Genomic DNA, 12,390 nt, shown 5'->3' with positions numbered 1-12,390 from the left:
AGCTTGAATCATTTCCTCACACATGCCATCTGCAGTTGTAGTCCAAGCAGAAGTGGCTATATTGACTTCATAAAGGTCATAAGTACAAGGGGATGGCACGTTTCAACTGAATGTGCCTTTAGATTTCTGCTTAGAAGTCAGATTTATTCCCACGTTCTAAATCAATGCATTTATGTTAATGGATGACCTACTTGTGTCTGTGTGAGAGAACAAATGTTCTGGACACAACACTCGTCTTTCATCCTGCAACTAAGAAGCTGGGTCAAAAAATGAAGGAAAGCTAGTGTTGGTAATAATAATGAAATGCCGTGTTTAAGGATGGTGGTGTGAATAGGATTATGTACTTCAGCAAGTATCTTAATTTGGCTACAGTAGTCAACTGTATAAGAGAATGAAATGAATCGCAATAAAATTAATTTACTCTAATTCAACAAGTAGATCACGACAAAATACATGTACTTTGCTTTTTAAATGTCAGTTTGAATTCCCCTGTGTGTTAATGGTTAAAATAGCACTTATACTGTATATATATATATATATATATATATATATATATATATATTCCCCAAATATGTTAGTGCACATAATTTGACTTGCATACATAAGGCCTGAATATACAATAAAACCTTGTTTATATATATATATATATATATATATATATATATATATATATATATATATAAAAATCAAGCTGTTTATCTGATTTCCATTTACTTAGACAAAATCAGTACTGCTAGGAAATTCATCTGGTTCTATGTAACTCACTGAAATGCTTTACAAAAAGAACACCACATCATTAAGAACTCTAAGCAGACAATAAATAAGAAAGTTGCTTGCTGACATGTGCCCTTTGGTTACACTTTAGGCAGCAGCAAGTGACTTGTTTTTTTTTACATTTTTGGAAGTTTTTTAATATACTGTAAATTATTAGTGAATAAACCATTACTATCCTGTAGTATTTTAGAAAGTGGAACTCCTGTCTATATTAAACTAATGCAGTTTGAAAGAATAAGCATCAATGGATGGGTCATAGCTTTGGATACTTGAATTAATGAAATTAATTGACACACTGGTTTGTCTTCATTTTACCACACGTTTTTCTGAAAGTGACGCTGTTGTCCTCACAAGAACTCCCGAGCGTTTGTCTGATCTTCCGATTGCTAGTGTACTCTGAGAAACCCTAGGTGGCCAATTTTCAAATCTATAGTAACAATTGCTGGCTTTGCACAGCTAAACTGTCTCTGAATCCCCACAGCAAGGAGCCATCAAGCGGTCAAAAGGACAGTAGGCACATTCTCTGTATGGACTTTTACATTTTGTTTATAAGTAAATCCTACAAATGCTGTTAGCCTTTTTATACATTAGAAAACAATCTTTTGGTGATGTCTGGTTACAACTACAGAATGTTTAGTGATTCACCTAACATTTTCAGTTATAGACAATATTGTCAAAGGGTGACTTTCTGATCCATTGACACAGAAAAAAAATGGGCTTTGTCAGTTTGTTTGTTTTTTTTTTTGTTTTTTTTTGTCTTCTTATATAATGCACTGCCGTGGCTGTTCGTTTGTCTGTCCAGGACTGTAAATCACCTGTAGCTCGCAAACTATTTGACCTATTGACCTGAAATTTGGTGCACATATAATATGTGATGTCTACTATCCGCTTTCGGGGTAATGATTGACCTCAAGAGTTTATTCCTCTTTTTATTTTTATTTTATTATAAAATCAACTCTCAGCAGGCCAGCATGGCGACCATGCAGTGCATGCGTATCGGCGCCGTTCTCATCCCTACCACCTTCGCTGTCACTTCATATCCTAAATCATTCTTGAGGCAGATTGAAGACTTGCGTGCCAGCTTAAGTGAAAAATTAAAGAAAAAGTAATTGCACCACAAACTGTGACTTAATCAGTTTTAAAGCAAAAAAGATGCTGACGGAAGAAGAAAAGAAGCGGGCTGCTAGGGTGGAAAAGAGAAGAGCTGCTCAGGAAGCAGCAAGCACATCAATTTCTGAGCAAACGAATGATAAACGTACAGAGAATAGAGCATGAAAATTAGGAATGCTCAAGTCAAGTATATTCACTGCACGTTATCGTACAGTGTGCTGTTACTGGTATTTAATAACTGACTAGTGCATACACAGGCAGATTTATTTTTGACTAAGATATAGAATTGTTAGACGTGTTAGTTCAATAAAAACCTTAGCACAGACACCTGGCTGTCTTTCACAGCCCCTAAAAATGATCTGCCTAATATTCCCCTTGGTTTTTAGCGAATTACATTCAATTTATATGCTGACCTCATAAAATCTCATATGGATATACAGATGGTAACATTCAGAGAGTCTTCAGATTGGTAGGGTCCCTTTCAGGTAACTCATTCAGTCGGTCAATTTAATGAATCCACTTGTTCTAACATCATGTTGCAGTGGATCACTAATTGTCTGTGCATTATCAGGAGCTGGGCCAATAAACATCACTGGTTCGATTCACTTGCACAACCACACCCCATCACTGAAGACCACTTGATAGTCATTGATGATTCTAATAAACCAATTTTTAATGTTTCTTTGGACCCAAAGAGAAAACACCCACACTACTTTTTTTTTTTTCTTTGGGGGAACATCTCTGTTTCTTGGCATTGAAGACGTGTTTGAATTGCTTCCTCTGAGTGATTTGTATAATGGTGGGACATCATTTGATAGTAAAGCAGATGTTTTATCAGTCATTATCAGCTTGGTTGCCTGCATTCTGAAACTGCCAAGTAACATGAGCCCTTAGCTCTCGAGATAGAATTATGTAATAGTGAAGCATGAATTTGTTTAAATACAAGTGTGCATCCTGCTATTTAAAAAAAGAAGCTATTTTTGTTAAAGGAAGTGTTTTATGTATGCAAAGCCGTCAGTTTATAGTAACTTCAATTGAGAAACAAAAACCTGACCGTTTCTCCATCTGTATATAAGTGCTTGCTCATAGCCAGTTAAATATATATTTGTTTGTTACTGATAACATTAACTTCAGCAGTATCAGAAATACTTCTTCGAAGAAATTCATCCTTTACGTTGCCATTTTAATGTTCTTTTGTTGTTTTCTTAATATTTTGTTAACATTGCCTTGTAAACCTTTTTCTTAACAACATTTTTTTTTGTGTCTCCAATTGTAATTAGATATTTGAAGCCAGGGTTTATTTATAATTTCTGAAATATTTATGAAAGGTTACTATATACAGAATGTGAAAGTATTCATGAATTATGGCTATACAAGGAGGGTGTATGGTTCTGTTAAAAACCCATTTTTTTTTTATATAGTATAAATTGATGAATGGAAAAAGTTATATACCAAATAACAGACTAATTATCATAAAATGTAAATACTGGGCAACACCCTCTCATTGTTTTTGCTGGATTGTTTCAGTTTCTTTTTTTGCCCATTCATTTGCTCAGTTCTGTGCTTGAACACCTACTAAATAGTTTGATTTGCTAGTAACTGCTCTGTGCGAGGTGACCGGACAATGACGTGGCTACTGCTCCTCAATGGGGTTAGATATCAGAAGTGTTAAAACCCCCCAAGATTGAACACTGCTTATTTATTTTTTTCCTCTGCACTAACAGCGTATTTTTATAGTTTGGTGAATACAGGCTATGACACAAAGCAGACCTGCAACTAAAATTCCTTTCTAATTCTAATGTTTTACTTAAATGTTTGAAAATCTCTCATTGAATGTAATCGGGTATGTAAATTTAAATCCTCAAAGTACATACAGCTCAAGAGAACAAACTCACTCATGGTGAATGTTGGCCTGGTCACATAACTTCAATAATGTACAGTATGTTACTTTGCATTATAAATTCTTTTACAGCAATTGTGTTTCTGTTGGAAGTTTTGTTGTAATACAAGGCTCTTTTATACGTTTTGATTTAATATTTTTCAGTTTCTTTATCTGTACAAGTAGAACTTTGCCTCCCCTGTACCCTTGGTTGTACTCAAAAAGTGTGTACGTAAGAACTAAACTTAATCCCTGAATTACTCAGTCTGTTTAAACCATTTCAGAGTTATGTGTTCCAAAGCCTACCCTTATCAACATCGGGCACACAAGACATGGGGTCACATGTAATCTCCATGCCTTGTAATTCAAACCCAGAATGCAAACCATTCTGACCTCCCAGTACAGTTAATCTCTTTTCTTGTTCAGCATATACACAAATGCTGGTGTAGGTTTGGCTGTCAGTGAAGAGCTTGTGTTATGAGAGACATGAAGCCAACAGACAGATTCACAGCTTAGCCTCCTTCTACTTTACAGCAAAACCAACATTTTTGCTCAGTATTAGAATTCTGGTCACAACATGACAATCAATATTTACTCTTAATTTTAAGTGTCTTTAGACATTCTTGAACGCTTTTCAGTTTTGTGACTGTTGTATAGTGTATTGTAAGTAGTTTTAAAATGCGTGATGTGAGTTTAATGTGAGATTCATCACTCGGGAGAGTTCCACTGAAGTAAGCTATAAAAATCTGCCTTATTGGAGCAAAAATGAATGACAAACTACTCTTGAGTCGGCTTTGAGACAGTGTGTCTCGATTGCTGAAAATAGGACATAGATGTGAGAAAAAAAATATATGTCCACTTCGTATGAAAAAGAAACTGATAGCAACCGGAAAGACATATTTTCACATTTTACGGACATTCTGTGCCACTGTCATGCCATGTTGATAAATGATTTACTAATCTGTAATCAAGGAAGAACATTTACATCATACTTAAGGACAAAATGTTTCATTTCCTATTACCAAGGTCTAACATGCCTGAATCTAATCCACTCTTGCTGGTTAAAAGAGGGGCTCCACACATCTTTTCCAGAATAGTAGGGTGTAATTTAGAAAGTCAACAATGCCAGACCACCTTGGTGAAGAACTGTGGCTTTTCTGGATCAAGAGGAGTGATCCAGTGGAGGTGTTTTGGACAAGCAGCAGTGGTCCTCCCAGAGCACAGCCCATCACTACAACACTAAAGTTGCATCAGGGACACTGTGGGGAGATTACAGTGGACCTCTTATCTTATCTTACAGTCTCAAGGAAATTCAACAGGAGGAAATGGAAGCTGCTGTTAAGGTTAGGGTGAAATATTCAGTCCAGCTTGGCTTGTTAATATAGTCACCCTCATCAGGAAGCTTTTCCAGAAATATGAAACATATACTGAAACTGAATATAAAAGCCAACAGCCACAGTCCTCTATCTGCACTCCATAAATCTTGTTTTGTTAGTTTAGGACATCTAGCTAACCAGTGTGAATCCTGCAGCTAACCTATGATACAGTATGAGAGTCTGTTCTTTTAAGTCTATGCAAATGAATATTTTTATTTTTGTTTGTATGTATGTTTATTTGTTTATTAATAGTTTAATTACCTCAAAAATATTTCAGGAGTGTAGGAACAATATAGAGGTTTACAACTTGATCCCGTTTCAAAGTTTTGATACTTTGACTTTTTAAATATTGGTTTTAATAAATAACAGAGTTTAATTGATGGTGTTGGTGTCTTTGTAAGTAAACCTTTGAACTGTCATAAAATTAATAAAGCTTTTAATTGTTTTTTTTTGTTTTTTTTTTGTCCCAGTGGATGTTTCGTATATTTCTCTACTTGCAAACTGAATTGTAATGTTTGAATAACTTAGAATGTTTTCTGCACTTCAGGTGGATGAAGGCACAGCTTTGGAGCAGGCTGTGAAGTTCTGCCAGATACAACTGGCCACCTCAACACAAAAACAGGTAAGAAATGTTTCTGACCATAATAAAATATGAACGTGAACCTTAGTTAGTACACTTGGTGTTTATTGGCATGCTGTAAAAATGTCCAAAGACTTGATAAATTCGATTTTAAAAATATTCAATCCAGTTAAATTGTGTGTAAACTGTAAAATCTACAACAGAATTTGAAGAGAAATGAATCTGTTTTGTATATGAAATGCATATCTATTATGGGAAACAAATATCAACTGGACTCAGCTGGTTTACATTCACAGAAATATTAAATAGATTTCCCAAATGAGGCCATGGCAAGGAAAGCTTGGATTAAATACAGCATGTATAAGCCAAGTTGACACTGACCGCTTGTCTACAGCCAAGTCACAGAGCTTAAAAGACATTAGAATGGATTCCGTGGTCATGAGATGCTGCTTATCATTTTTTAATTTCAACACTCACCCTTACAGATCATGGATTCCTTTTTAATTTTTGAGGATTTAAGGCACTGGATGCAAAGAAGATGGAAGAATTCAGCAAATTCAGAATTCAGGTCCTTAGAAGTGTTTAAAAATTATTGATTTGGTTCATGTATTTTAAGTATAACCTTTATGTAGACATGAAACATAAAGAAAGACTCAGTGTGATAACTGGCTGGCAGATTCATGCCCTGTTTCTACTGATATCTAAAGTGTTTAGTTTGACCTGTATGACTTGAAAAGTATGTGGATGTAGGCTTGAAGATGAATATGGGAAAGAGCAAAGACTGGAGCATAAGAGTTTAGTGTGCATAAATGAGAGTACGGTATTGAGAGGGATTCTTTACTCGATTGGCTGCTTGAGGTAACTTCATAAAAAAAGCGGTGTTTGGGATGTCTTCTGCAAACAAGCATTACCCTTGTTGTGAAAGGGATACTGGATGCTTATGTATTTGTTAGACATAAAATCTTTCAAAAATTAATATGATTTCTGTCTATACTGTTATTCTATACTATGGTACTTTGGATATTTGCTGAATTTGTAGATGGAGGTACAGACATGGTGGTAGTAGTGATCAGGAGCTGAGAGAGTTATTCTCCTTTCTTTGATATGTAAAGTTGATTGAAGACAGTATGTGAAAGAAATTACATAGAACTGAATGCAGACTATGAAACCAGAAGTGGACAATTTGAAAAATGTTGCTGCAAGGTACTCTGTTACATGAAATCTTTTTCCAACTTTCTAAAGTTAAAGTAATGACCTCAGATGATGAGAGAAGAATGTAACTTACGTTGTCTAATAATCACGGGGAGTGACTTGATAACCTGTGTAAATCAAGATTGTAGATGGTTAAAAGCTTTTTGAATTACTCACTTAGTCAGATAAGCCAAAGATTAAGACAACTCCAGAATTGTGGTGTAGTAAGTCTGCAAACTACAAATACAGATATTTAAAAGTATGTCTTTTTTTTTCTTCATCATCTTGGTATGTGAGTGGTTATCCTTTTTCACAATTTTTTTTATTTAAATGGTTACCCTGATTTGTCATAGAAACAGCAGAAATTCACAAACATTCTGTGTGCAAGCATGCATGAAATAGCTACTTGGCTGTAAAAGACAGTGCAGACAAGATGTGCGCAGTAGTTAGGTGGTGTCGGTGACAAACCACATGCTGTTTGATCGTGTAGTCAACACTGCAGCTGACACGAACTCCAGCAGCAGATGAAATAAGATGAAAGAAGAGATCCTTCCTTCCCATTGCAGTTATGATGCTCTTTTGTTGTTAAGTTGTTATATACAAACAGTCTTCTCTTGTCTGTGCAGATTTTATAGCTGCTCCTCAAAAATAAATATTTGATGTATTCCCAAAATGCAAAGAAAAAAAAATCTTATTTTATCAGACAGTGATAAAAGATAAAAGATTTTAAAAACAAGCATACTCCCTACAGTTCTTCAAGCATAAGCATCATATAGTGTTTTGATTGTCGCATAATGATGTGCCCATTTATTCCATGGAAAAGATAACGACTCTCACTTTTATGGTAATGTTCAGTTTAGACCAACATGGTGCTGTGCAGGTTGCCGTGTAAACTGATGCTGAGCGTTAGGCGATGTACATCTTCACGTAAATTCCACTACACAACATAATTTACCTCTGTGCTGGTGAGAGCCTCAGCATCTCCAAGCCTATCTAAAATAATTTAGCATCTTAGTAATGTAAAATTAAATTAACTCTCTCATTATTTCTTGAACACCACTTTCCATCTTATTAGAAACTGCTGGTGCCATCCAAAAAAGTGTCAGTCACATATGGAGGCAACGGCCACTGGCCCACACTAATTAAAATATATTTGCATGTTGAGAACTTGAAAATGAAACTGCTAAGTGGAAAATGAGAATTGAATGACAAGCAGGTGGCGCCAGTGTGTATTTGCGCTTGGCTTTTTATTTTTGCAGCCTCATTGCTGCTCAGGCTGAAAGTGAATATCCAAACAGGTACTTCGCAATTGATATTTACATTTTGAGGTTTTAATTTTGGCTCATATGTACTGCAAACCTAATGGAAAAGAAAACATTCATTTTCATTTAAATAGTTACTATGTCATGAGCAAAAAGCAAATCTAAAGCTGGGATTGCATTTGAATTATGACACTGACACACAAAGATGGGTATGGAAAAATGACAAGGTTTTTGATTTTTGCAGCATCCTTTCATGTAGACTTTGTAGGGAAAAAATTGTCAAAAGAGATCGCATTTGTATTTAAAAATTTTAGTTTTCCTTTTTTTGAAGCAAATGCCTTCCATACTATGAGAGCTCGATCACACACCTAGCCAGAAAAGATTGAACTGTATGAATCTTCAGGTGCTTGGATTTGAGAAGGAAAAGGGGGACGGATGTTATCTACTTCACTGCACATGAAGGACTAAACTTATTTTGTTAATAGAGAAGTTTTACCAACACATTTCCATTATTCAGTTTGAAAACAAGCATTTCTACTCCGTTAAGCACACTCACTGATGCCGATCAATCACCCCATGCATGGGGAGAACATGCAGACCGTAGCACTCTGCGCTGTCACTCTGCCTCAATGTTAAAACATCTCTATTAAACTGACTGAACTTTAACCTGATTAAACTAAATGTATGCATATATTGATTGTGTGCTTGAACGCTTCCTCAGTAGCGGTCGCTGGATTAGTAAGACATACATGTGCACATTTGCAGTAGGTAATATCTTCGCAAAAAAATGTTGTGCTTTTGTGAAATATTGTAAGACTTAAAAATTTTTTTTTGGTGTAGCAGGAATAAACTTCTGTAGTAATACTTTAGTTGTGGCTATATTAATATATGCTCTTGTTACTCACTGGCTTTCCGAATATCTTCACAGTTGTAACAGTCTTGTGGTTTGCAAGTCGTCAATACAACAGACCCCCAACAAAGGTTTCTGTTGCACTAATGCGCACATTTGCATTCGCTGTGAACTCTGCTTAGCAGACATGCTTCCCTTTGTGATGATATGGTTTAAGTGTCAAATTAAAAACACTTTTTCTCAAGTCAGTCCCTCTGCCCAGGAGCCTTCACTCAAAAATTAAGCTATAGGAACTCTAGCCAAGAATTCTTGAATAGTCTCAGCATCTGTTAACTCGGGATAGCCCCTAGATGACCCTTTCTGTTTAGGTAGCTTTTGTACTGCCTCATTCTAATTGAGAACCTTGTATTACCACCTCAAAGACAAAAAGGGTAATGAGTGGCATCTTGACTTGCCCTCCTCAACCAGAAGGTGTTCAGCCTTCATGCCAACTTTCCATTGTTTCTGTCACTTTGTTTCTCTTTCTCTTGGACTAGCGGGTCAGGAATACCCACAATTTATTGATTTAGTATTTAGGATGGGGGAATACAGTCATAAACAAAAGTTATGATTGTCCAGTGGCAGTTTTTTTTTTGGTTATATACACATCATGCTGCTATCCTCTCTTCATGATTATTTAATTAAGTTATATGATGATGATCATCCATTTCTACCGTAACACCATCTTTCACAGGCAGGCAGTAGTCATACAGGTTGGTGCAATAGTTGAACAATACAGAACAACAGAAACATAAAATATGATATTTGAAAGAGGACCATAAATCCTGTTGAAGTCAAATTTACTATCTCATTTATATAAATCAATATGAACAGAATATATTTAAAAATAATTTGAAGCAATGTATAAATTATGGCCCCTGTTATTTTTCATTCTTTTAGCATTTCATTTTCCATCTTTTTTACTTTAATAAGATTATTGGTAAGAGTTAATATAAAATTGTTAGACTTTTGCGCAAGTTATAAAATTGTAATTTTTATTTTCATTTTACTGCCCATCACTGTATTTTGATTTATATCAATATCTCCCTGAAAATAAGGCTTATTCTATTGTATGCTAATTATCTAAGAGAACAAGTTTGCTAGTTTGATATATTTGTTGCTGGCCATTGACAACAGTTGTTATTTTTCAAGCAGAATATCACCATTTAACAGCACTTGGAAATAGTGACGGTCTAGCAAGGGCAGGGTAAGCGATGCACCATTCGGGTCACAGTGGAGCTTGAAAATTTGCCAGGAGGGTTTGACTTTCATGAGTAGCTATGCAATTCATCAGGTTTTGTTTTGCTGAATATAAAATATGATAAACATACCAACACCCAAGAACTGTCATAGAGACAAACCGTGGATTCCTGTAAGACAAATGTTAATCAAACGTATACGGTAGCATTGTTTCCTAGAAAGCTGTGACTACAGCACAGACATTCAGTTGGCTTTGTTTGTGGAGTGGGTTTTTCTTTAGTGGAATAATTATTCAGCTGACACACAGCTTGACTTGTATGTTAGGTCATGTTAAAGGATCATCTTTTCTTTATATATAAAAATAGGACATTTTTACAAATGTCACATTTGACTTTTATTGCCAATTTGAATAATACAATTTTCAAACTTTGAGTTAAACAATATAAACAATAAAATAAATGTGAAGATAGTGAGTCTCAACCTAGTTTGTGGCTCAAATCCACATAAGTAGATTTTTGTTGTTTAATAATCTTAAGCATCAAAAGTTCACAAACTATTCAATTGTGTTTAGAGTTCACTTAACTCCAATAATGCATACTAAATAAGTATTAATTATGTATTTGATATGTACTGTATTGCTGGGTTGGAAGCCTCATTAGTTGCCTGGAACCTCTGGTAATATTTTGAAAGCTGTATTATTGACAATTGCTAATTTATAAGGTGCACTGTCCGTGTTATCCTGCTTCGCCTGGGAATTTTCCTAAGACATTGGGCCTCAGTTACAGCACAGCATAGGGTAGGCATCTAATCGAGAGACCTGGTTCAGCTGACAGAAGCCATTATGTCCTATTAGATCATTTGAGCTCTTTACTTTTGAACATGCCACGTACAGTTAACCCAGGAGTTTGATGTTCCTGTTTAGGTCAGCTTGTGCTTTTATAAGTAACCTGACTTTTGTTTATGGACATTGCAAACCAGAACATTGCAGGAGACTTTAATGTTTGGAACTGAAACGGGTAATTAATAGGAATGGGAAATTTGGCACATAAATAGAATTTGACCTTGTGGCACATCCTGTACAAATGGTAGCTTCAGTCAGATTTGTAATGTAATGCTTTGATCTGTAATCTTGTACTGTTACTAAGTGGGGAGGATTTCAATCAAAAGCAATATAAAACTTTTAACAGGCCTAGTATATGAAAACAGGAGTGGGGAACTATAAAGTGCAACAAATTTAACCCGAAATAAGTTTAAACAAAATTTTAAGACAATGGAAAGTGAAATAAAAAGTAAAGCAAACATGTAAAACAGGTGCTCTTCACTAACGCTTTGCAATAATATTTGTGGCAGACTTGTGTTAATAATAATAACGAGCTTTCTTGATATTACAGATAGAGTATGTCATTTTTTTTCTGTGTTTTCCATTTTTGTTTATTTTCTCTTTTTCCTTAAGGTAAGAAATATCCTCCGTTTCTCCTGTGTAGCTTTATACAGTTATTTAGTTATTTCACTTTTCATAATTCTTAAAGAGAGTTGAATTTTTTGAATTCTGATTGTGGAAATGATATTTCTTCTGATAGATTATGAATCGCCATTCCTGTACCACTGTCCCCAGTGAGATTCTCTTCAGTTTAAACACAACTTTCATGAGGGTCAGTTATGGATTGTCCTTTTTTAGGGCCTCCTATTAGACTGATTGGTCATGGGTACCCCTGTTCTTACTGATCATAGTGGTACAGAGTCGCGCCATACCACACTGAGGTCATGCTGTGAGGGCACACGTAGTAATATAATATGTTATATAAAACAAAGACTGTTTTACATTTTTCTATTAGGCAGTTACATTATTTACTAAGGCACATCTTTAGAAAATTCAGAAATTCTTTTGCTGTAGTACAGTTTGAGATATCTCTGCTCTGTACCAGCCTTTACATAACATGTTTCAGACTGAAGTAACTCATAAACTAAAATAATAAACACCAGGCAGATGGCCTAACAGTAGTAATGATTGAAATAAAACAGGACAGTATTACACAATATTTACAATACAAGACGTACCAACAGAAACTCCTATGATTTACATGTAAAATGTTGTTTTGGCATCCATCTGGAATATATACCAATGCATT

General features: G+C 35.2%; 1 protein-coding gene across 4 annotated transcripts in view; it reads left to right on the top strand.

The window, feature by feature from the left end:
• cabin1 (calcineurin binding protein 1) overlaps positions 1-12,390 on the top strand; it is a 120,793-nt gene that overhangs the window by 89,419 nt on the left and 18,984 nt on the right. For all 4 annotated transcript variants that reach the window (XM_039772098.1, XM_039772099.1, XM_039772096.1 and 1 more), the window contains one exon: positions 5,687-5,761. In XM_039772098.1, coding sequence (XP_039628032.1) covers positions 5,687-5,761 — 75 coding nt within the window. The remainder of the gene's footprint in view (positions 1-5,686; positions 5,762-12,390) is intronic.

Source organism: Polypterus senegalus, chromosome 12 (assembly GCF_016835505.1).
Source record: "Polypterus senegalus isolate Bchr_013 chromosome 12, ASM1683550v1, whole genome shotgun sequence".
Lineage (NCBI taxonomy): Eukaryota > Metazoa > Chordata > Cladistia > Polypteriformes > Polypteridae > Polypterus > Polypterus senegalus.
Note: the sequence above shows the minus strand (reverse complement) of the source record. Positions and strands in the feature narration are given on the sequence as shown.